Source organism: Stegostoma tigrinum, chromosome 10 (assembly GCF_030684315.1).
Source record: "Stegostoma tigrinum isolate sSteTig4 chromosome 10, sSteTig4.hap1, whole genome shotgun sequence".
NCBI classification, from domain to species: domain Eukaryota; kingdom Metazoa; phylum Chordata; class Chondrichthyes; order Orectolobiformes; family Stegostomatidae; genus Stegostoma; species Stegostoma tigrinum.
Window position 1 is genome coordinate 8975660 of NC_081363.1, and position 26724 is coordinate 9002383.

The 26724-nt window shown below is 43.9% G+C and overlaps 1 protein-coding gene across 6 annotated transcripts in view; it reads right to left on the reverse strand.

Moving 5' to 3' along the window:
- tdp1 (tyrosyl-DNA phosphodiesterase 1) overlaps positions 1–26724 on the reverse strand; it is a 135142-nt gene that overhangs the window by 98764 nt on the left and 9654 nt on the right. For all 6 annotated transcript variants that reach the window (XM_059648971.1, XM_059648966.1, XM_059648968.1 and 3 more), the window contains exons 3-7: positions 22321–22364; positions 20862–20917; positions 18658–18754; positions 11606–11640; positions 3234–3326 (exon numbers count right to left, since the gene is read on the reverse strand). In XM_059648971.1, the coding sequence (XP_059504954.1) occupies positions 3234–3326; positions 11606–11640; positions 18658–18754; positions 20862–20917; positions 22321–22364 (325 nt within the window). The remainder of the gene's footprint in view (positions 1–3233; positions 3327–11605; positions 11641–18657; positions 18755–20861; positions 20918–22320; positions 22365–26724) is intronic.

Consider the following 26724-nt stretch of genomic DNA (forward strand, 5'->3'; position numbering starts at 1 on the left):
TTATAAACTAGTTTGAGATGAATTTGCTACGACCAAACTGTGGTCCCATATTATTTACACAGACAGTTCCCTCTCATCTATTCCGTTATGGTGGTAAGCAGATCACAGCTATTGAATGCCCTTAAGTCAAAGTGCCCAAACAGATATTCTGGCAGACAGAAATACCTGATGTTTACTCTCAGCGCAGTGGAAGATGAAAAGAATCTGTCAATGTGAAAAGTTCGAAAAATCTAGACAAGTGTCAGAGAAAGAAAGAAATAGGAGGATAGGGTGCTGGGATATGATGGAGGAGGACTGGAAGAGACCGGTTTCTAAATGTTTAGCAGTACTTTGTAACATTGTAACAATGAGATGGCATGTTGAGGAAGCTTTTTAATCTTGCATTCAACAGAACAGATGCAAGAATGCCAAACTTCAAAAGGATACTGCATGAGATAAGGGTGAAAATTGGTTGGCAAGTCAACTCTAATTGACTGAAGCATCGTCAAGGAAAATTCTCCAGGGAACACTGTCACCCACACCTTTGTTTTATTCAGGAAAAAGGGTGCAAAACCTGGACATTTCCTTTTCTGCAGGGGATAGGTCTCTGTTCATGAATATACGCAGCTTCCAAGAAATGGAAGTGAGCACCAGTATTGTCTGGCTGATAGTTTTAAATTGGTTGTTAATATCATTCTTGGAACTCTAGGTATTGGTCAGCAAATGCTGTGCAATTGCGGAATGACATCTAAACATTGCAAAACTAAATGAGGAAAAGAATAGGTCGGGATACCGGAGACAATTCCTTTGCGCTTCTACAAAAGTCGTGCCATGGATCTTAATGTATATATGAAAGAGCAACTGAGCCTCAGATCGCCATCTTAGCCAAAACATCCACTTTAACAGCACTCCCTCAGGACTGCACTGTTGCAGGACATAGACCTCTGCGGATAAACAGTCAAAGGGAGGGGAGGCCAGAGCTGAAAGGCTAAAAGAGAAACTGGGGTGTAGGGCCCAATCATTTCTAATTGATGAGCTGCAGAGGGATTGTATGACAAACACAGGTGAGGGCTGAGGAATTGGAGATGCCTCTGAGCAACTCAGTCCCAGAGGACATCAGTTTGACACAGGGATATAGATTGTTCTAGCGGGCAAATGTTTGGCAAATCAAGTGAGAAAATGTGAAATCAACTCTTTTGACAGAAAATATAAAAAGCAAGAATATTGTTTAAATGGTGAAAAGTTGTAGAAGTCTGAAGGATCTGGCTGACATGTACATGAATTGCAAAAGGTTTGCATGAAGGTAATTAGATTAGATTCCCTACAGTGTGGAAACAGGCCCTTCGGCCCAACAAGTCCACACCGCCCCTTGGAGCATCTCACCCAGACCCATCCCCCAATAACCCACACACCCCTGAACACTACAGATAATTTAGCATGGCTGATTCACCTAGCCTGCACATCTTTTGGACTGTGGGAGGAAGCCAGAGCACCCGGAGGAAACTCACGCAGACACAGGGAGAATGTGCAAACTCCACACAGACAGTTACCTGAGGCTGGAATCGAACCCGGGTCCCTGGCGCTGTGAGGCTGCAGTGCTAACCACTGAGCCACCGTGTCGCCCCAAAGGAAGACTGATGATATTATTACAAGAAAATCTGAACACAAAAATATTCACTGTTGAGACCACATCTGGAATACCATGCACATTGTTGGTTTCCTTATACAAGGGAGGATGTAAATACACTGGAACCAGTTCAGACAAGGTTTAACAGACTAATTCAGATTGCATTATGAGAAAAGATTGAACATGCTACTCCTTTGTCTATTGAGTCACACTATGCCAGGTTAATGGCATCTGACTTTGTCTACCCCAGCCCAACACCAGCACCTCCACGTCGGGTCTACCATCAACACTGTATCTACTGAAATGTACAATTGCAAGAGGCAGCTTGGTCAAAAGATACAAGATCCTGAGAGGTCAGGATGAATGTGGAGAGGATGTTTTCTCTTGTGGGAGAATATAGAACAAGAGGTCATCATTTCAAAATGAAGGACTGTCCATTTAAGACAAAGAAAAGGACAACTCTTCTTGAAAAGTCAGTGCAAGTAGAACCTTTGAATATTTTTCAGACAGAAATCAACCCTTGAAAAGTGAGGGGTTGAAAGCTTATCTGGGTATTGGCGGGAACGGGAGAAGCCACGATCTCATTTGAATGGTGAAGCAGGCTTGAAGGGCAAAGTGACCAGCTCCTGTTCCTAATTCATAAGGTTCCTTTGAAGGAGGTGTGACAGAAAGAAGATACAGGAAAGGTAGATACTTATCATTTCATATGTGGGGTAAAAAGACAGACGAAAAGAGACCTGCCTTTATCAGAAACAAAAGTAAGCTTTCTGATTAATATGCAGACAATTAAGTCATCACAGCCCTGATTTCAGATAAGACTACTGAAGTGGGAGTTTGGGGAGGAGGGATATTGTTGTTTAGAGGTACTTTAAGGACAGGCAGAATGGTACATTCCCAAGGTACATGGCCCAAGCTGTTAGGCTCTGAGGGAACAATGATCTGCAGCTCAGTGACAGAAAGTGAGATCTGTGTTGTGTTTCCTCTCTCTCCGTTTCTTTCGCCAGAGAAGTACCTCAGCCACTACTTTGCTGCCCCTACCCACTCCTTAAACCAGACTCCTTGCTGGGGGCGTAGCTGAGTTGGAGATGGCTATTTGGTAATGGGAGGCATTGCTGCCTGACTCAAACCAAGCATCCTCCTGCGTTGCATGATTCTTTGGCTCAAGATTTGTTTTAATTTTTATTGTCACATGAACCTAAATACAGTGAAAAGTTTTGTTTTGCATGCAATACAGGTAGATCATAACATACAAAAGATACAAAGATCACAGGATGATTGAACAGATTGAGGAACACAAAGTTACAGCTGCAAAGAAGGTGCACGAAAAGCAAGATCAACATTAGATTTAAAATTTGAAAGGTCCACTCAGCAGTCTAATAACAATGGGGAAGAAGCTGTTCTTGAATCAGTTGATACATGTGTTTAAGCTTTTGTATCTTCTGACCGGAGAAGTATGCACATTACCCACTGAACTTCAGCTGGACTAGAATGTACAGCATGGAGTTCTAACATGCTTCCTTTGTCAAATCAAGAGGCTGAAATTTTGACCCATAAGAGCCCTTCCGTGTAATCTTGTTTTTTGTGGTGCCAACTGCAGCCCTTCAGAGAATGGGCATGCCAATCCTACCCTTGTGTCTTTTGATGCCAGTCATCATGAATCAAGTTAGATGTGTGAATCACGACTCGAAAACCCTCTTCGTACAGGAGTAACATCATTTTCCTGCAGAGGAAACAGCGAGAGCATGTTGAGCAAAGAGAAACAAAATAGACAGACATAAAATGTTAAGGCTGAAGTGAAGACATTACTCATTGTTGGGTTAACAGCAGCAATTTATGTTCCAGTTAAAAGCCGAGGGAATGACCTGACCGTAGGTTTGAAAATTACAAAGGGATTCATTGGACTTTTATAAATCAAGAATAAATTTACAAGAAGGAAGTTGAGAAAGGTTATTTTCCCTATAGGATGTTGAGACCCACTGGGGTTAATTGAGTCTCAATAATCCCAGAATCTTAGGCACATCTATCAGGTTCACTATTATGACTCGCTGAGGGTAGCACAGCATAAATCATGCCCTGTTACTCCTGGAGCCTTATCAAAGGTTAAAGTTTGTTTTTAAGATACATAAAGTAGCCGAATGTTCAGAGATAATGGGAACTGCAGATGCTGGAGAATCCGAGATAACAAAGTGTGGAGCTGGATGAACACAGCAGGCCAAGCAGCATCTCAGGAGCACAAAAGCTGACGTTTCGGGCCTAGACCCTTTTTCTGATGAAGGGTCTAGGCCCGAAACGCCAGCTTTTGTGCTCCTGAGATGCTGCTTGGCCTTCTGTGTTCATCCAGCTCCACACTTTGTTATCTAGTAACCTAACGTACCTGGTTTTCAGATCAAGTTTGGTAGAAAATACAGACTAGGTTTCTATATTAAATGATAATTATTATTTAAGTAATTATACTATAGCTACAAACAAACATGTACAAACATTGATATTTAACATTAATAATTAAAACTCTCTTTTGGCACAGTGGTAGTGACCGTACCCCTCGACCAGGAGGCCCAGGTTCTAGTCCTACCTGAGGTGTGCAATACATTGGTGAACAGGTTGATTAGAAAAGTATGTTGAATTCAAATAAAACAACTGTAATCCTCTTACATACTCACAGACAAACAAATAATAAAAGTAGATTATTCAGAGAAGGAGAAAAAAGTCTGAATAGTTAGTTTATTGATCTTTACTTCCTGATTTTGATGTCGAGATGATCCTACTTTAGCTGACGAGGTTCTTGGCGTTCAGCTGTCTCTTTCTGGAAGCTTCCAACGGTTTGAAAATGCAAGTTTAGAACGACTGATCCACTAGGAAAATGTCTCTGATCTCTTCAATTCAAAAGTCACAGCTCACAACAACTGTTATGGTACCTAGTTTTCTTCAGTTTAAACTAATTTTTTTTATTGCACAGAATAGACAGCTGGGGAGAACAGCAGAGTATCTGTGTTAGTAAGAACTGCCGATACTGGAGTCAGAGATAACACAGTGTGGAGCCAGAGGAACACAGCAGGCCAGGCAGCATCAGACGAGCAGGAAAGCTGACGTTTTGGGTCAGGACCCCTCTTGGAAAAAAACAGCCCATGGTCAGCTTTCCTATTCCTCTAATGCTGCCTGGCCTGCTGCGCTCCTCGAGCTTCAAACTGTGTTATATCAGAACACCTATGTTCTTCTGTCTCACTGTGTCTGTGTCTCTATAACCTGTTTCTAGTTCCTACCCATTCAGTTAGCTGAGAAGCACCTCCATTTTCTACCTACTAACCTCATCCCACCTCCTTGACCTGTCCGTCTTCCTTGGACTGACCTAGCCCTTCCCTACCTCCCCATCTATACTCTCCTCTCCACCTATCTTCTTTTCTCTCCATCTTCAGTCTGCCTCCCCCTCTCTCCCTATTTATTCCAGAACCCTCACCCCATCCCCCTCTCTGATGAAGGGTCTAGGCCCGAAACGTCAGCTTTTGTGCTCCTGAGATGCTGCTTGGCCTGCTGTGTTCATCCAGCTCCACACTTTGTTATCTTAGATTCTCCAGTATCTGCAGTTCCCATTACCTCTGATCGAGAATCAATCAGGTTCACTTGTAAATAACTCCGCAGTTCCTGATTGTCTGCAAATTGCAGAAACTCCTACCCACAAAAACAGCGTTTACAATCAGTTTGAATTCCATGCTATGAAATGATGCAGCCATCTGATAAATCCCTGCTTCTAAAACAGCTCTTTCGTTTTGCGGTCTACACTTTTTAAAAGCAATAAAATAAAAGGACATGATTCTCACAAGGGTTGTGTGTTTGGAAACCGTCTTCCCCAGAGGGCAGTAAAGGCTGGATCGCTGAATTTATTCAAGGCAGAGTTGGGTTTTTTTGACCAATCAGGAAGTCAAGGGAGGGGCTGACAGGAAAGTAGGCTAGAGGCAGCAGATTGGTCAGCAATCTTTTTGATGGGCAGAGACAGTTGAAAGGGCAGAATGACCTACGCCTGCTCCCGAGTCCTGTGTATTGGGAGATTCAGACTGAATACCCATAAATGTAAATTCATCATCGCTATATCCGGTAGGAAATTCAGGAGAAAGGTCTTTACGCATACAGTGGCTAGAATGTGGAACACCAAAGCACAGGAACAGACCTGCTGAAATGTAAAGATGCATTTAGGAGGAAGCTAGACAAGAGCATAAGGGAGAAAGAAATAGACTGATGAGACAGGGTAAATGGAGGCTAGTGTAGTACATGTATACTGACACTGAGCAGGTTTCTGTCTATTTTCTCATCAACCTGTTCAAAAATATTGTTACACACTTTTGAAGCAGGTAGGACTTGAACACAGGTATCCTGGCTCAGAGATAAGGACACTATCACTGTGCCAGGAGAATCCTGTGAATTCTGCTTTATTCTATGTCAATGAAGATGCACCAACAGAAGCAATATTTTCAGCAGTCAATAAAACTGATTGCAGCAAAACAGTAATTGCTCTTTGGATTGCTCACAGTTTCGATGAACTAAATAACCCCTGTATTCTGAATGTATCTTCATCAAGTTAGAAAGGGGCCACTTCAAATTGGAATGAGTATTGCACTCATTTACCAATAGCTTAATGTTCTCACATGAAATTACACAATCTGCTGTTTCAACAGACTGAATGGATTAACAATTGTGTTTGGGCAGCAAAACAGCCAGAAGCAACCTGCGTCTTCCTTTCCCTGACCACCTCTAATCCGTTACAATTGTTTCATTAACAACTCTCCCACCTTACACAATACGCACAGCTACCACTCTCTGAAAAATGCACTGCAGCAACTCTTCCAAAAACATCCGCCAAACCCACGACTGCTGAAGTCTAAAAGGACATGGGAACACCACCATCTGAAGTTCCCCTCCATCCACACGCCATTCCAATAGCTCTCCATTTGGCTCATAGTCACGCTGTGTCTAACAATGTACTTGCAGATCATTTTACTGCAGTGAAAGAGCTATAGGAATGAATGTTGTTGTTGACTGCAAGGCAAATTGAAAGAGGCCAATTTCAGCTCATTTTTCCAGGTAAAACTATATTGCCCCTTCTCAACAAAAAGAAATCACTGTATTCAAGATCAATTAACAATTCCATGCATACAGCCTCCTAGGGTTCTACTGCAAGCTGCAACAAATGTGAATGTGAAACCCAATTTGAATCTCCCACCCTCTTCAGGATAGTGATTGTTTTGGGCAAGATGGGATGGGATGGCAAAGGTGGGAATTACTGGAGTGAAATTGGGCCTGTAGTCTCTGGTGTTCAGAAGAATGATGGGGCTTGACGTTTACTGATATCTAGACCTCCCACCGCAAGGGATCAGTGTGTCTGCTCAGGCCTTTGGACAATTGAGCAAGACTGTCTTTGCTTAGAGCCAAGTGAATATTTATAGAACATAGAACAGTACAGCGCAGAACAGGCCCTTTGACCCTCGGTGTTGCACCGACCTGTGAACTAATCTAAGCCCCTCCCTCTACACTATCCCATCATTATCCATATGCTTATCCAAGGACTGTTTAAATGCCCCTAATGTGGCTGAGTTAACTACATTGGCAGGCAGGGCATTCCACGCCCTTACCACTCTCTGAGTAAAGAACCTGCCTCAGATTTAAGACAGAGGTCAATCACCCCTCAATTTGTAGCTATGCCCCCTCGTACATCATCATCCCCAGAAAAAGACTCTCACTGTCCACCCTATCTAATCAATGATTCCAACTCCTCTAACACTTCCTGTTTTGTTATGATTATTCTGTCCAATGTTTCACACCGCTTCTCTTGGATTACGACATCCACATCATCCCCTTCTTTTATGATTTGAAATTATGTATCATGCAAAATGCTCCTCAAAGTCATTCAAGGCCTCAAAGATGTTGTGACTCTTCATTGTGCAAGTGACATTCATGCCATACAAATACCAGGCAATGGCCATCTCAAATAAGAGATAATCTAACCACTGCCCCTTGACATTTGATGGTGTAACAATCACAGGTACCCCCTCGATCAACATGCTTGGGGTTATCGTTGACGAAAAACTCAAGTGGATTCACCACATAAGCACAGTGGTTACTAGTGATAATGGGAACTTCAGATGCTGGAGAATCCAAGACAATAAAATGTGAGGCTGGATGAACACAGCAGGCCAAGCAGCATCTCAGGAGCACAAAAGCTGACGTTTCGGGCCTAGACCCTTCATCAGAGAGGGGGATGGGGTGAGGGTTCTGGAATACATAGGGAGAGAGGGGGAGGCGGACCGAAGATGGAGAGAAAAGAAGATAAGGTGGAGAGGAGAGTATAGGTGGGGAGGGGACAGGTCAGTCCAGGGAAGATGGACAGGTCAAAGGAGGTGGGATGAGGTTAGTAGGTAGGAGATGGAGGTGCGGCTTGGGGTGGGAGGAAGGGATGGGTGAGAGGAAGAACAGGTTAGGGAGGCAGAGACAGGTTGGACTGGTTTTGGGACACAGTGGGTGGAGGGGAAGAGCTGGGCTGGTTGTGTGGTGCAGTGGGGGGAGGGGACGAACTGGGCTGGTTTTGGGATGCAGTGGGGGTAGGGGAGATTTTGAAGCTGGTGAAGTCCACATTGATACCATTGGGCTGCAGGGTTCCCAGGCGGAATATGAGTTGCTGTTCCTGCAACCTTCGGGTGGCATCACTGTAGCACTGCAGGAGGCCCATGATGGACATGTCATCTAAAGAATGGGAGGGGGAGTGGAAATGGTTTGCAACTGGGAGGTGCAGTTGTTTATTGCGAACCGAGCGGAGGTGTTCTGCAAAGCGGTCCCCAAGCCTCTGCTTGGTTTCCCCAATGTAGAGGGAGCCACACCAGGTACAATGGATACAGTATACCACATTGGCAGATGTGCAGGTGAACCTCTGCTTAATATGGAAAGTCATCTTGGGGCCTGGGATACGGGTGAGGGAGGAGGTGTGGGGGCAAGTGTAGCATTTCCTGCGGTTGCAGGGGAAGGTGCCGGGTGTGGTGGGGTTGGAGGGCAGTGTGGAGCGAACAAGGGAGTCACAGAGAGAGTGGTCTCTCCGGAAGGCAGACAAGGGTGGGGATGGAAAAATGTCTTGGGTGGTGGGATCGGATTATAGATGGCGGAAGTGTCAGAGGATGATGCGTTGTATCCGGAGGTTGGTGGAGTGGTGTGTGGGAACGAGGGGGATCCTCTTTGGGCGGTTGTGGCGGGGGCGGGGTGTGAGGGATGTGTTGCGGGAAATGCGGGAGACACGGTCAAGGGCGTTCTCGATCACTGCGGGGGGAAAGTTGCGGTCCTTGAAGAACTTGGACATCTGGGATGTGCGGGAGTGGAATGCCTCATCGTGGGAGCAGATGCGGCGGAGGCAGAGGAATTGGGAATAAGGGATGGAATTTTTGCAGGAGGGTGGGCGGGAGGAGGTGTATTCTAGGTAGCTGTGGGAGTCGGTGGGCTTGAAATGGACATCAGTTACAAGCTGGTTGCCTGAGATGGAGACTGAGAGGTCCAGGAAGGTGAGGGATGTGCTGGAGATGGCCCAGGTGAACTGAAGGTTGGGGTGGAAGGTGTTGGTGAAGTGGATGAACTGTTCGAGCTCCTCTGGGGAGCAAGAGGCAGCGCTGATACAGTCAATGTAACGGAGGAAGAGGTGGGGTTTGGGGCATGTGTAGGTGCGGAAGAGGGACTGTTCCATGTAACCTACAAAGAGGCAGGCATAGCTGGGGCCCATGTGGGTGCCTTTGGCCACCCCCCCTTAGTCTGTAGGAAGTGGGAGGAATCGAAAGAGAAGTTGTTGAGGGTAAGGACGAGTTCGGCTAGGCGGATGAGGGTGTCGGTGGAGGGGAACTGGTCGGGCCTGCGGGACAGGAAGAAGCGGAGGTCCTTGAGGCCATCTGCATGCGGAATACAGGTGTTTGGGGACTGGATGTCCATGGTGAAAATGAGGTGTTGGGGGCCAGGGAATTGGAAGTCCTGGAGGAGGTGGAGGGGGTGGGTGGTATCACGGATGTAGGTAGGGAGTTCCTGGACCAAAGGGGAGAAAATGGAGTCCAGATAGGTGGAGATGAGTTCGGTGGGGCAGGAGCAGGCTGAGACAATGGGTCGACCAGGGCAGGCAGGTTTGTGGATTTTGGGAAGGAGATAGAAACGGGCCGTGCGGGGTTGGGGAACAATGAGGTTGGAGGCTGTGGGTGGGAGGTCCCCTGAGGTGATGAGGTCATGAATGGTGTTGGAGATGATGGTTTGGTGCTCAGGGGTGGGGTCATGATCAAGGGGGCGGTAGGAGGACGTGTTGGAGAGTTGGCGTTTGGCCTCGGCGATGTAGAGGTCAGTGTGCCATACTACCAGTGCGCCACCCTTGTCTGCGGGTTTGATGGTAAGGTTGGGGTTGGAGCGGAGGGAGCGGAGGGCTGCCAGTTCTGCAGGGGAGAGGTTGGAGTGGGTGAGAGGGGTGGAGAGGTTGAGGCGGTTAATGTCTCGACGGCAGTTTGAGATGAAGAGGTCGAGGGACAGTGGTTACAAGAGTAGGTCTGAAGCTAGGAACCTGAAACAAGTAACACATCCCCTGACACCCCAAAATCTGTCCACCATCTGCAAGGCATAGGTCGTGATGAAATACTCCCCTGGATGGGTGCAGCTCCAACAATATTCAAGAAACTTGTCACCATTTAGAAAAGGCACCAGCTTGATTGGTACCACATCCACTAGCACTCACTCCCTCCTCTACAGATTCTCAGTAGCAGCAGTGTGCACTATCTAAAAGATGCGCTCCAGAAATTCACCAAAGATCCTCATACAACACCTTCCAAACCCATGATTGAATCCATCCAGAAGGACAAGGGCAGCAGATGCATGGGAACACCACCCCCTGCAAGTTCCCCTCCAAGCCACTCACCATCCTGACTTGGAAATAGATCATTGTTCCTTCATTGCCACTGGGTCAAAATCCTGGAGTATGTTCTCTAAGGGCATTGTGGCTTTACCTACAACACATGGACTGTGTAGTTTCACAAAGCAGCTCACCACCACCTTCTCAATGCATCTAGGGATGGACAATAAATTTTGGACCAGCCAGCAATGCCCATGCCTCACAAGCAAATAAAGAAAAAATGGTGGAGACCTGTCAGAGCATAAGGAGATGTGGAGAGGGGAGTGCTGGGGAGGGAACAGCCCAAGAAAGTGGGGGCCTGTTAAAGTGGGAGTACTGTTGCTTTTTTTTCCATATTCATTCAGAGGATGAGGGTGTCACTGGCTAGACCAGCATTTATTGCCCATCCCTGATTGAGGTTGAGCCATGTTGCTGTCAGTCTAGGGTCACATGTCGGCCAGACCAGGTAAAGACGGCAGCCTCTCTCTTTAAAAGACATTAGTGAACCCGATGGGTTTTTTCCAACAATCGGTAATGGATTCATGGTCATCGGTAGACTTGTTAATTCCAGATTTTATTGAATTTAAATTCCACAATCTGCCATGGTGGAATTCGAACCTGGGTCCCCAGAACATTATCTGAGTCTCTAGATTAACAGTTCAGATATAATACCACTAGGCCATCACGTTCCCAACGTAGCTCAGTTGGCGCTGTGTGGCAGCCATTGTTCCTTCAGAGCTTGTGACCACATTTGGGGTCCTGACCTCCGCTTTGGGAAGCCCTGCCACACGCCACACACATCCCCTGGGATCCTTATCACTGAGTATATTCAAGATGGAGGTCAACACATTGCTGGACATCAGAAGAAACCAGACATAAAGTGGGAACCTAGAGCTGAGGTGTAATCAGCCACACGGCTATCGAGTGACTCAACAGGGTGTGTGGCCAAGTACTGATTCTGACGTTCTTAACATTGGGGTGGACCCGTTGTTTGATCAGAGACCCCTGATACGGTATAGATATATGACCATTGATAAATTAAAAGCATATCGCCATGGTAGCCAATATTCCAACACCATTTCTGTATGACACATACATAAAGATCATCTACTCACGTATGATGAGTCCCGTAGGCGATCTCCAACTTGGCCTGGAAACATTAAAAATGGCTCCATTGCACATTTATCAAATTATTGACAAACAAGGCACAATACAACCACCCACTGCCATTATCCAAATAATATGCAGGTTAATATTAAGAATAACTGGCCCCCTAACTTTGCAGAGCTTTGGCAGCGCTGAGTTTGGGATTATTCGCCCAGCAGGATCTCCTAGCATTTACTGCCCAACAACATCACTGACACAGGTTCCACCAACAAGCATGAGTTAAGAGACGAGCCGGCCATTCGGCTCATTGATCCCGTTCAAACAGTTAAGATTGGCTGATGGCACCCTCAATCCACTTTCCTCTCTTATATTGCCTGCACTCTGATTTTCTTGTTCGTTGAACCTCCGTCTTGAAAATATTTAATGACCCCACCTCCACTGCTTTCGCAGTAAGAGAATTTCACAAACTCACGACCTTCTGAAGGAAAACAAATTCCCCTCGTCTCTATGTACTGTCAACAAAGGCAGTAACAGTAGTAGATTTGCCAACTTTAGGCACATTTAAGTCGCCATTGGACAAGCATATGCATGTACATGGAATAGTGTAGGTTAGATGGGCTTGAGATCGGTATGACAGGTCGGCACAACATCGAGGGCCGAAGGGCCTGTACTGTGCTGTAATGTTCTATGTTCTATAAATAGGCACTATTTAAAAATGAGGGCAGCATGGTGGATCACTGTTGCTGCACAGCGCCAGGGACCCAGGTTCAATCCCAGCCTCGGGCCACTGTAAGAGTGGAGTCTGCACATTCTCCCGTGTCTGCCTGGGTTTCCTCCGGGTGTTCCAGTTTCCTCCCACAATGCAAAGCTGTGCAGGTGAGGCGGATTGGCCATGGGAAATGCATGGTTGTTGGGTTAGGGTGAGTCTGGGTGGGATGATCTTCGGAGGGTTGGTGTGTACTCAATGGGCCGAATGGCCTGCTTCTACTCTGCAGGGATTCTACGATTCTAGGACATTCAGTCTGAGAAGAGGAAAATTCATTTGAGTCTTTGGAATTCTCGACCGCAGAGGGTTATGGAGGCTCAGTCTTGCAGTACATATCAGGTAGAGATTGATAGATTTCTAATCATCTGTGGCTTAAAGAGCTGTCGGGGGGGGGGGGGGGGGGGGGGGGGCGGGGGGGGGGGGCGGCTGGCGAGGTAAATAAAAGACATTAAAGTATTTGATTAGCCATGATCATTTTGGTTGGCAGGGCAAGCTCAATGGGCTGAATGGCCTACTCTTGTTCCTTGGTCCTCTTCAGTAACTTTATTTATACAGCAGCTTTATGGCATGCCTTGAAGGCAGATAACAAGTCAAAGAGGTTCAGGGAAGGAATTCCAGAGTTTTGGGAAGAGCAGCTGAAGATAGAATGGGGCAACATTTACGATTAGAAATGTAAAAGTGGTCAGAACTAACGAAGTTCAAATATTTTAGACAATAAGACCATAAGAAATAGGAACAGGAGTCGACCATTTGGCTCTCTAGCCTGCTCTGCTGCTTAATGGATTCACAGCTGATCCGACATTCCTTAAGTCCCCTTTCCTGCCCTATCCCCATAAGCCTTGCTTCCCTGACTAATCAATGACTTATTTGAAAGAAAAAAGAACTGCAGATGTTGGAAATCAGAAAATAAACAGAAATTGCTGGAAAAGCTCAGCAAGTCTGGCAGCATCTATAGAGAGAAAGCAGAGTTAATGTGTTGGGTCCAGTGACCCTTCTTCAGAACTCCATCTCAGAATCTGTATTGCAGTCTGAAATGTGCACTATAACTCTGTCCCTATAGCTCTCTGGGGCAAGGAGTTCCAAAGACTCTCAAAGCTATGAAAGAAGGAATTCCTCCTCACCTCAGTCTTAAATTGGCACCCCTTTATTCTGAGGCCATGCCCTCTTGTCTTAGACTCTCCCATGAGGGGTAACATCCTTTCAGCATTTACCCTGTCAACCCCTTCAAAATCCTATATGTTTCAATTAGTTAATCCCTCATTCCTTTAAATTAACTTGGAGGTATATGGCACTGGAGGGGATCACACAAATAGAGACATGTGAAGCTATACAGGATTTACAAAGAGGGATGAGAATTTTAAAATCACACTTGACAAAGTGTTTGTGGTCAGTGAGCACCGGGGATGATGGGGGAAAGGCGCAAGCTAAGACATGGACAGGAGAGTTTTGGGTGATGAAAGAGCATTCTCAGAAGGGTAATGTGTGGGAGATCAGCCACATTGCAGTACAATGGAACAGTAAAGTTCACATCCACCACAGTGAACACTCCCGAAGCTTCTTCACATCCTCTCATGGGCCAGATGCTGTCAGTCACAGACTAATAACAAACAGCATAGAAAAAATTCAGGAAAGAAATGAGCTGAGATTTCTCCTGCAGCATCTATTGAGATGTGGAACACCCTGACGGTAAGGGTGATTAATAAACTCAGCAGCACATCAGGGCTAGATAGTTGAGACTGGTCTTTCCTCAAGGCATGGTGATCTCCAGTGCTGTGCTATTTTAATGATTCACTTTCTTAAAATTCTTCTTGAAAATTCTGCATGGTCAACATTTAATGTGCTTGGAGAATTGGATCTGGAGGAGATAGAGAAAAAAAAACTATCCAATTAGTCCCAAAGAGCTAGTACAAGCCAAAAGGGCTAAATGGTCTCCTCCTGTGACTTTTTTTAACCTTGATCCATCAGTCTGGCTGCCCGAATACTACAGCTCGTCCCACATCCCGTTATTCTTGCTGTAATACAGTGACTAGCACCATGCATCTGCTCTCGAACCCTTCACAGACTCATTGTCAGCTCTCACATCCATTCTTCCCTCTACACCTCCCACAATATAATGGAATTTCCTTTTTAGTCGTGTAAAAGCACAACATCAACATGCATATTGCAACTTTACTGGAGTAAATTATCTCAAGTGCTCCACAGAACTTCTATGAGGACAGAGCTGGCCAAGCCAACGATGTCCACATCCCATGAACGAATAATAAAAGTAAAATTCAATTACAGAGGGCTCATCTGGATAGATTTTTTGGTGGAGAATCCTAGGGCGAGGGAGCGCAAAGCTAGAGGGCATAGGTTTAGAGTGGGAGGGGAAAGATTTAGAAAGAACCTGAGAACCTTTTTCATGTAGTGGGTGGGGCATGTGTGGAATAAGCTGCCAGAGGAAGTGGTGGAGGCTGGTACAATTACAACATTTAAAGGACATCTAGAGGGGTACATGTATAGGAAGGGTTCAGAGGGATATGGGCCATATGTTGGCAAATTGGACCAGATCAGATTGGGATGCATGGTCAGCGTGGACGAATTGTATCGAAGGGTCTGTTTCTATGCTATATGACTGTATGGCTCTTTAAGAGAGTCATAGGTCATGAGGGGTCAGATAGCTAAGCACAGCTGAAGCCAGAATCGGATTGGACACAAATAGTGAAACATGTTTGAAGGACCAAGTAGCCCACTCCTGATCTTAATTGCAAAGTTCCTGGTCTAATCAATTTTGGTGATTTCGGGTAAACAGGAGTAGGTGAGAGTCAGGACATCGCAGTATTCTGGAAGATTTCCGGTTTAATGGGGATGGAAGGTGACAGACTGACAAGGAAACACTCAAAGTCCCTGCAAACACTATTCTGTTCGTTGCAATGACTTAAAACTTTCAACTACACAGAGTCCACAGGAAAAGATGTTGTTTACAGGTGAATCTCTGTCATTGTAGAAATAAATGACACAGACAGATAACAGCGCCCTCCAGTGGAAGTACATAGACATTCAGAAAAGAAGATGGACCTTGACACAGCTGGTGGATAGGAGGTGCTCCTGAGATGCTGCTGGGCCTGCTGTGTTCATCCAGCCTCACATTTTATTATCTTGGATTCTCCAGCATCTGCAGTTCCCATTATCACTGATGCATAGGAGTATTGTGAGGGGTTTGACTGGAATGCGATGCTGTCTTGTACTTAAGACTTCCAGAAAGTCTTTGACACATTACTGCAAAACACACTATTGGAGAATTTACTGAATGCAGGCTATGCATAATTTCAGAAGGCCCTTTATAAAGTTCCCTGCTAGAAATTGACAGAAATGACCCTGGATTTGACACCGACTTTGACACTGTCTCCATCACCACTATCTACAAGGTACACTGCAGAAATTCACAAAAGATCTTTATTCCAAACCCATGACCACTTCTATATAGATATATGGGTACACCATGCCCTGCAAGTTCTCCTACAAGCCACCCACCATCCTGACTTGGAAATACTGCCTTCCCTTCACTGTCACTGGATCAAAATCCTGGAATTCCCTACCTAAGTGCATGGTGGGTCTAACTACAGCACATGGACTGCAGTGATTGAAGAAGGCAGCTCACCAACACCGTCTCATGTGTAGTCCAGGATGGGAAACCAACAGCATTACCCCACTTTCCAAGAATTAATTTAATAAACAATTGCTTGGGACATAAAACAGAAAGGGTGAGTGAAAGAAAGTACATAGCATTTGGTAGAAGGTGACATTTCCTTAGACCTGGTAGAGTTGGTATGTTCTATGCATTTCTGATGTGGGTATCACTGGCTAGGCCAGCATTTCTTGCCCATCCCCAATTACCCTGTGCACAGTTAAGGGTCAACCTATTGCTGTGGGTCTGTAGTCACATGTAGATGAGACCAGGTAAGAATGATAGTTTCCTTTCCTAAAGGACATTAGTGAACAAGGTGGGTTTTTCTGAAACTAGCCAACGGTCATCATTTGACTCTTAATTCCAGAATTTTATTGAATTCAAACTCCACCATCAGCTGTGACAGAATTCGAACACAAGTCCCCAAAACATTACCTAGGTCTCTAGATTAATATCTAGTGATAATACCACTAGGCCTCACTCAGATGAAGATTTGGCAAGTTAAGGCCATAAATATAGTGGAAGGAGACCATTCAGCCCATTGAGTCTGATGTTCCATTCAATGAGATTATAGCGGAGTAGTATATCTAAATTTGCAGATAACACTGAGGAGGCAGAGGGAGTTGTGGAGATGGGAAGAGGAGAAACAGAGAGAATGGAGACCAAAGACATCATACGAAACTGGAACAAACATAGGATAAAGAAAGGTCCTGCGGAAGATAATGGGCGGCACAGTGGCTCACACTGTTGCCTCACAGCACCAGGGACCTGGGCTCAATTGGGCGACTTGTCTGGGTGGAGTTTGCACATTCTCCCCATCTCAGCATGTGTTTCATCTGGATGCGCTGGTTTCCTGCCACAGTGCAAAGATGTGCAGATTAGGTAGACCGGCCATGCTAAATTGTCCAGTGTGTCCAGGGATGCATAGGTTGGGTGGATTAGCCATGGGAAATGCAGGACTACAAGGAGAGGGTAGGGGGTGGATCTGGGGGGGGGGGGGGTGCACCTCGGAGAGTCAGTGTGGACTTGTTGGCCCGAATGGCCAGTTTTCCCACTGTAGGGATTCTATTCTCATTCTTCATAGATGAGAACATCGTGTTAATATTAAGACACTGGGGAATGGGGAACAATGGGATTTAACTCTGTATAGAGAAATCACTAAACATTAGTGCATAGGCACAAACAGTAATCAATAACATTAGTGGAGTACTGCTGCTTATCTGAACAGATCAAAGCACAAAAGTGAAAGTGATTTTTCAAGTTCTACAGAACCTGGCTCAGCTTCCATTTGGAACTCTGCATTCGGTGTCAGACTCGATGCTTTGCAAGGACACTGTAGGTCCACAAGAATTAAACCAGGACTTAAAACAACAGGTTGTATTGCCTTGTGTTGCCTTGAAGCTACAATGTCGAGGTGAGATCCTATCAAGGTACTGAAATTTATAAAGAGACAGGTTAGGGTGGGTACCGAGAAATGATTTCACTTGGCAAGGCAGTTCCCAGACAGGAGAGTCAATTTAAAGTTAGATTTAAGGCAATGAGGATAGAAGGAGAGAGGAATTGATATTTGTTATATGAGGGGTATCGAACAAAAGATGGTAAATATCAGCTGTGATCTCACAGAAAGGCAAATGGCACAAACCATTTAGACAATGCAGGTGATGAGACTTAAATTAGGACGAGGGTGAAAAAGTGGATTAGAAGATGGGCAGAAAGGAGAAGTGGGGATAGATTGATAGATAGGTAGATTTCCATAGGTTGAGGAGTCAAAGATGAGGGGCACAGTAAAAATTAGGGCTAGACTTTGCTGGAGTGTAACTAGGAAACACTCCACTCAAACTGAGCAGAAATTTAGGATGCGTTTCACTACAAGAATTGATGTTAGATTTATTTTTTACAATTAAGAGGTTTAATAGATTATTTTATGCCTTTAGCTTTAAATTTAAGGTCTATGGTGGTGGGAGGGAGGTTGCTGCCTGACAGTGAGCCCAGGTGGTTTGATAGTTGGAGATAAAAGGAAAGGCCCGATTGTTTAACTGATAATACAATGCAAAGTATTTACACTTGGAGGGAATGGCAGTTGTTTCTGACTTTAGGCTCTGAGTCTCCCTCAGTTCCAGAAAGTAGCTGAAGGCACAGGGTTCTGGTCTCTTCAGATCACAATATAAATGTAGAAATGATCTCACAATGTGCAATCACTGCTGTATAAACGGTTGCAATTGTTTGAAAGTCGGCATTCTTGTTCCTTCCCCCAATGGGTGTCAGACAAAATGCTTTTGCAAAGTGCCTCTCTCGTCAGTCATTTTCAAGTTCTGTGCTGCCAAGTGATAAACTGCTGGTTTTTCAAGGCATGAACTTCGTGACATGTTTCCAATTGTCACAAACTCTGTAACTGGCAAGGACTGGTTCAAGGGTAAATCTGGGTGGTGCTATACAAATATCAGCATATACAGACTGCACTAAACTACTGAGTGACCTTTAGGATATAGGATGAACTACGGTAAACAGAGAGCCCTTAATCTTACCTCACAGAGTATATATTAAACTACAAGGAATAGAAGGCTCCCTAACCTCACCCCATATAAGACTCTGGAGTGTAATGAGATTATTTTTGGCTTCTTCCTTACCTGGCAGAGACGGATGTTGGGATAAGGATGTGCATCCTCATGCAGTTCTGCTTTAGACTGACGCTGCTCTCCATGAACAATCAGTAAAGGCTTTGACCTGAAATTCAGCAATTGGAAAGTGAAGACCAATGAAAAGTGAGTTTTCCTACTTAATGACATTTTGCTCTTCAGCGCTAGCTACAGTTCAGCAGGCAACAGGCTCTCACCTCTGGCTCAGCAGATCATGGGCTCGAATCCTAGTCCTGAGTCTAGGTTCCAAACCAACTAAGTTGAGCCTCTCAGGATGGATCAGAAGGAGTGCTGCACTGTGTAATGTCCAGTGTTTCTGATGAGATGCTTAACTGGGGGCCCTCACTCTCAACTCAGATGACTGTAAAAGGTCTCATGGCATTATCTTAAAAGAAAGCAGGGAAATCCCCTCAAGTAGCATCAAATGGACATAGAAATTAGGAGTGGGCCATTAAGCCCTACAGCCTGGTCCACCACTTGCTACACTTCACTGAAGCAATATGCTAGAAATCGAGTCCCCATACTCCCAGAGTCATCGCAAAGTTAAAGCTTTTATTACACACATTTACCTGGATCTTAAACTCAGGATGGCAGAAAGCATGAAACACGTTTTTGTATTTAACAAGAATTACCAATTATTACAAAAAAGTTAGCAACAGATCAACAATTATGAGCCAATGGCAATCAACTGTACTGGCTAGAAGTCTGAACCCCTTCCAAAAGTCCCCCTATCACACACGCAGACAGACACAAAAGAAAACTGGGTGTTACGGGTGGAGGGAAAGACTGGGAAGGCAGTTCAAAAGTGCCTGACCACAGGAGATTATTCTTTTGGCTTGTCAGGACTTGCTGCTCTTTGATTTTCCTTCTCCACTTGTTTGCAGGGGATACATGGAAACTGTTTCACACTTAAAATGTCTCTGACTTGTTGTTTAAAAGCCACAGCTTACAGCAACTGTAAGGGAAAATAAATGGGCTTTCAGGGTTGAGGTGTTTTTACTGCAGAGTTAAGGACAGCACCTTCCTTTCCAGAGGTCCAAAGGCTTCTGACCAAATTTTCATGTCCACAAGCTGTTCAGCTACTTGAAAGCCAATCACACAGTTTTTCATAGCATCCCTACAGTGTGGGAGAAGGCTATTCCACCCACTGAGTCCACACCAACCCTCTGAAGAGCATCTCACCCCTTCCACCCTATCCTGTAAGCGTGTATTTCTCATGGTCAATCCCAAACATGGCCTAACCTGTACATCTCTGGACTGTGGCAGGAAACCCATGCAGACATGGGGAGAGTGTGCCAACTGCACAAGGGTGGAATCGAACCTGGCTCCCTGGCACTGTGAGCCAGCAGTGCCAACCACTGTGCTGCCCAATTGTTAGCAGGTAGAAGGCCTTTGTCATTTGTTGTAGAGATAAGCATGATCCCGAACCCCAAGAATAATTTCAGTGTTCTTCAAAATCCTGCCACTAGTTGTTTTAATCCATCTGAGGGCAAACAAGGCCTCATTGTCACATCTCATTTCATAGAGTGCATGCCTGACGGTGCAGCACTCCCTCAGTACATATCAGAACTGCGACAATTCGTGCACATGAAGCAGTCAAAACGCTCATGCTGGAAAAAAAAGATGTACCACACCGCAACAAAGCGTGCAGTGCTGAGGTTTGTACAGCAGACAAGATAACCGGGACATGTACGAGGGTGGCAGGCAGGCTCCTTGCAGCCTGGGTGAGTATTTGTGAACACTGTAGCAAAGGGCCTTGAATAAAAGTGCAGACATCCTGTAGCCATGTGGGTTTAGTTGCCTCAGTAGAAAAACAATGGGGGTTATTATGATGTTGTTACTGGTAGATCATATCCCAGACTAAAGTCAGGCCTGATAGATATTTTCAAATATTGTGTTTCCCGTCATGAAAAGAAAAAAAAATCTATAATTTTTAAACTGCAAGTTTAACTCACAACTGTTTACTCTTAAAAGCTCTTCCAAACTAAACAAGTTCCTATAAACTTCTAAGAATTCTCTTAGCCTGATTTTTAAAAAATATAAATCACCATGCCTACAGAAATACTTAGAATTAATTATTAAACCCTTTCAGATGCGCAAACAAAAAAGCCACACGTCACTAGCTCAAATCCAAGCTCTGAACTAAATAACTTTAAAATATATATAAATCACACTGCTTATATCACAGGACTCACCTGAATTCTTCGGGGTATTGCTTAACCAACCAAGGAATGTCAATGCAGTAATTAAACTGAAATGTAAAAACATTAATTATTGAAATTAGTTTTCCAGACATAAAAAAAGAGTCTTCCTGCAAATTAATGGCCCGGTGTAACACAAAAAACAAAATCTAAAAGAACTGCGGAGGCTGTAAATCAGAAACAAAAGCAGAATTTGCTGGAAAAGCTCAGTAGGTCTGGCAGCCTCTGTGAAGAGAAATCAGATTTACACTTCAGGTCCAGTGACCATTCTAAGTTTCTAAGTTCTGAGGAAGGATTACTGGACTCAAAACATTAACTCTGATTTCTCTTCACAGATGCTGCCAGACCTGCTGAGCTTTTCCAGAAAATTCTGTTTTTGTTTCTGGTGTAAGATGTAATTCCGGGATTGAGATACTCGCAACAAGATGAAGGATCTGTCTGTAATTAGTGCGAACAAAGATCCATGGTTTCCTTAGAGGATTTAAAATAACATTCATTAATGGGATGTGGACATTGATAGCTGGGCCAGCATTTATTGCCCGTCCCCAATTGCCCTTGAGACTGTGGTGACTGCCTTCTTAAACTGTGTCAGTTCATGGGGTGTAGGGATATCCATGCTGTTAGGGAGCTCCAGGACTGTAATCCAGTGACAGTTCAGGAACAATGATTTATTTCCAGGTCTAGATAGTGTGTATGGCTTAGAGTAGGAACTGCCGGTGATGGTGATCCCATAAGCCTGCTGCCCTTACCGTTCTAAGTGATTGAGGTTATACCAATACAGTTGTAAACAAATAGGTCAAAGACTGATCTAGGGAGAAAATCCATGGGGAGTAACCTGAAGGTCAACTGGATCTGTCTCTCAGATAGTATCTTCTCCACTTAGGTTCTTGAATATCTAAGCAATACTTTAAGACAAGTCATCATAACTAACCAACAGATTTCTGGGAAAAACAAGTTTAAGATAGTTACTGGACAGAAATTCTTTAAATATGAGATCTATTAACAACTGGGCAGGTTTTTACAGAACCTTACAGTGTAGAAGGAGGTTATTCAGCTCATCATGTCTGTAGTGGCTCTCTGAAAGAATTATCCAATCAATCCTACTCTCCTGCCCTTTTCACAAAGCCCTGCAAGTTTCACTTTTCAAGCATGCCCCCATATTCCCTTCTGAGAGTTATTATTGAATCTGCTTTCAAACAGGGTAATCCAGATCATAGCAACATGTCTTGCTGAAATAATGTTGCATGTCCCTCCTGTTCTTTTTGCTGATTACCTCTGGTTAGCTAGCATCTGCTCATGGACTTATTTGTTCTGTCAATTATCATTTTCAGCACTTCTATGAAATCTTCCACAAACTTGGATCTGAACAGAACAATCTTTTCTCTCAAAAGGTTGTGTGTAAACTCAGTCTGACTCCGCTCCCACAATCCAATACCTGGCAGAATCTTCTCACCTGAGCTGATGTCTTAATCGTCCCGAAGAGCGGAGATAAAATATCTGAAAGAGATTTTTTAAAAATGAAAACTATTTCCTTTTAATCACATTCTAATAAAGAGGCAATTAACAAGAGCAAAGAAATGACATAGAAAGAACACACATTTGGAACACTCTGCCAGAAATGGGCCAAATAGCCTCCTTCTGTGCCATAATTACTGTAAACATATGCATAAAATTCACATCTCTTGATTCACTGAAATATATCCATTCATTCCAAGTGGAGTCAGAAAAGTGTGTAGTTGGGGAAGAGAAGCTGAACAAATACACTGTGTCTATCCTCACTGAAAACCTCCCAGAAATAATGGAGAATCAAGGGACTGGTGTGAGGGATGAACTACAAGTTGCTGTATTTAAATAAAAAACTAGAGAAATTACTGGGACTCAAATGAGATAAATCCATTGGACCTCGTGTCGAAAGAAGTGGCTGTAGAGACAGTAGATACATTTGATAGCTAACTTTTCAAATTCTTTAGATTTTGGAATAGTTCCCACTGATTAAACGATGACAAATGTAACCCCACTAATGAAGAAAGGAGGAAGACAGAAATCAGGGGAATAGCAGACCTCTTAGTCTAACATCAGTCATGTGGAAAAATGCTAGAATCTGTTACAAAGGATGTGATAACAGGACACTTAGAAAATAACGGAAGGAGTCGGCAGAGTCAACTTGAACTTATGAAAGAGAAATCATATTTAGCAAACCTGTTGGGAGTGCTGCTAAGATGTACTTAGTAGAATCGACAAGGAGCAAGCTGGTGGATGTGCTCTACTTAGATTTTCACAAAGCTATAGACACATTCTCACACAAGAGGTCAGTAAGCAAAGTTATAGCACATGGGATTGGGGGAATATACTGGCATGGATTTAGAGCTACTTAATAGACATCAAACAAAAAGTAAAAATGAACTGGTCAGTGGCTGTTGGTTTGCTCGCTGAGCTTAGCAAATGCATTGCAAACGTTTCGTCTCCAGTCGAGAAGATATCATCAGTCTTCTCGACTGGAGATGAAACGTTTGCAATGCATTTGCCAAGCTTGGCGAACAAACCAACAGCCAACCAATTTACCCGAGCTACCAATATTTCGCAACATCTCGAACTGGTCATTTTCAGGCAAGAAGGCTATGAATAGTTGGTCGTCACAAAGTTTGGCTCCCAGCTATTCACAGTTGACAGTAATGATTTGGATTTGGGGATTAAATGTAATATTTCCAAGTTTGCAAATGATACATAACGAGATGGAAGTGTAAGCTGCTAGGAGAATGTAAAGAAATATCAAGGGGATTTCTGGAGAGGTTAAGCGAAAAGGAAGAACGGCAGATGGACTTGGCAATGTGAAGAAATGTGCAGTTATCCACTCTGGTTGGAAAAAGCACAGAAGTACAGAATATTTCTTAAATTGAGTGGGGTTGGGGAATATTGAATTTCAAAGGGATTTGAGTGCTTTTGCTCATCAATAGCTGAAAGTTAACATGCAAGTATAACAAGCATTTGGAAAGGCAAATGGTGTGTTGGCCTTTAGTACATGAGAATTTGAACATTTTCTGAGATAATATCTCAAAGTAAGTGGCAGGGAATTTAGGTGTAGGATAACAAGGATTCTTTTCACTCAGCGAATGGTGAATTCTTTGTGCAGAGTGTTTGGGAGGTCCAGTTATTGATTATGTCCAAGGCAGAGATAATACCCTTCTACATACTGAATACATCAAGGGCTAGAGGGAAGCTGCAGGAGTATGGTGATCATCCATGATCCCACTGAACAGGGAAGCAGGCTCGAAGTCTGAATTGTTGATGTCTGACTCCTCCTACTCCTATTTCTGAGAATTTTTTTAACCACCAATGCCTTTGGTTTCTGAAACCTAGCATGAACACTTCAATGGCACCTGGTCTATAGTTCTGAGTCAAGTAGGGAAAACATGCGTCAAACTAACTTGCTGAGGTTTTTGAACAGATAACAGAATGCATTGACAACGTTGTCTGCATGGACTTACAAAAAGGCATTGGATACAGTATCACATAATAGACTTCTGAGGAAAGGTATACCTCATGGAGTAAAAGGGACAGTGGCAACATAGATACAAACTGGCTGGAGGATAGGAGATAGAGAGTAATGGTTACTTGGTATCTTTTGGGCTGGAGGAAGGTTTGTCTTGGAGTTCCCCGGGGGTCAGTTTTAGGACCTTGCTTTGCCTTATATAAATAAAAGATCAAGATCTCAATGTGCGGAAGTCAATTTCAAAGTTTGAGGGCTATGCAGACCTTGGGAATATTGCTAACTGTGAACACAGTGTAGAATTTCAAAGGACATATATGTATTGGGTGGAATGGGTAGTTCAGTGGTTGGTGAGGTTGAATACACAAAATTATGAGATGATATTTTGTTAGTAAAAACATGAGAGACAGTATAAAATGTAATGTACGACTCTAAGTGATGTGCTGATGTAGAGAGAAATCTGAGTTATATGTACAGAGGCAGGACTGTTAACAAATCGTACAGTATTCTATGCTTCATGAGTAGGATGCAGTATACGAGATCAGGTTATATTAAACCTAAACGGGACTCCGGTTAGATCTCAGATGCAGTATTATGAAAAGTCCTGGATGCCACACTTTGGGATAGGTATGAATACATTAGGCAGAGTACAGAAAAGGTTTACAAGAATGGTACTACGAATGAGATGCTTCAGCTATGAGAATAGATTGGAGAGATGGAGACTGCTTTCCTTGAAGAGGTGAAGACGGAGGGGAGACTTGACGGAGGTCTTCAAAATGATGAGGGGTCTGGACACAGTAGCTACGGAGAAACTGAACATGCCTGTAAAAGATTTAAGAGCCAGAGGGCACAAATTTAAGATGTTTTGTAAAAGAGGCAAATGTGAGGTGAGAACAATCTCTTTCATTCAGTGAATAGTGAGGGTTTGGAATGCACTGCCTGGAAATGTAGTGGAGGCAGGTTCAAGTGAGGCCTTCAAGAGGGGAATTGGATGATCATTCAAACAGAAACAATGTGAAGGGTGTGGGGAAAAGACAGAAGATCAGTACTAAGCCCAAATATTCTGAGAACAAGTATACGCTCAATGGATCAAATAGCTTTCTTCCACACAATAACAATTCTGTTACTCTGAAGAACTGGAACAAAATGCATCCTCTGCAGTCAACTATCCCTGTCCTCACCATTATCACTAACTTAAACACAAAATAACATTTTGTGTAATTTATCATTGGTTGTTTTTCCCTAGCTCTAGAATTCCCTCTTGAAACTTTTATCACACTCTTCTGCTTCAAAATATCCCTCAAAATTCTTTGGCCAAGCTGGCTTAATAGACTGTTAGACAGCTCAGTGTTAATTATTCTTTGAAGATGTTCCTGTGAGGCTCTTTGTAACAACAGTTACGTTAAAGAAGCCAGATAACTGCAAGGTCTTGTTGTTGAAGTGTGAGGAATTATGATGCCGGTAACTCAGTTGGCTGGGCAGCTGGTTTGCAATGTGGAGTAATACCGGCAGTGCAAATTCATTTCCTACACCATCTGAGGTCACCGTGAAGGACTCTCCTTCTCAATCTCTCCCCTCACCTGAGGTGTGGTGACCCTCACACGTTAATCCATCACCCACTACCACCGCCCCCCCTTTCTCTCTCTCTCTCTCTCTCTCTTTCTCGTTCTCTGACAGAGCAGCCCCATTTTCCTTTGTTTAAATCTTGTCTATGCATGGTGAGGACTGCGCCAGATTATCCTCTTCAGAAAATTTGAGTTTATGGCAATTAAATTATTTATCTACACCTCTCTGCCTCACATTCCTCCTTTAAAACATCTCTTCAAACTACCTCTTTGACCTGATCAAAAATTTCCTCATGTGTTGCACTTTGGTTTATATTAGTTCTATGAAGCAGCTCGCTTTATTTTAACTAAAAACACAACATAAATAGTTGGTCCTAAACAAGCACAATATTTATTTCACCAGCGAGCTAGATCAGCTTTCGATCTGGAGCAAAAGTACAAACAAGAGAAAGAGGTTTGATCTCAAGAATTGCTTGGACCTTGAATCTTACTGAACAGACATATGGGTTGCTGAAAATTTGCATCCTGATCTCATCAGGACACGTGCAAGAATGCCAAATTTCAAATAAACACTGCAATTTACCCTGCATGAGAAAACACGTACTTATTGGCTAGTAAGTTAACTCTGATTAGCTGGGACATTGCCATGGTGATCTAAACACAAATTTCAGGCTGATGTTGCCAATGCAATGCCGAGAGAGTGCCACACTGTTGGATTTTTGAAAGTTTTGAATGTGGTAAAGAAGGAAATTCTGGATGGAGGTAACCACCACAAATGGTTGGCTGTTTCTCCATTTGAAGATGA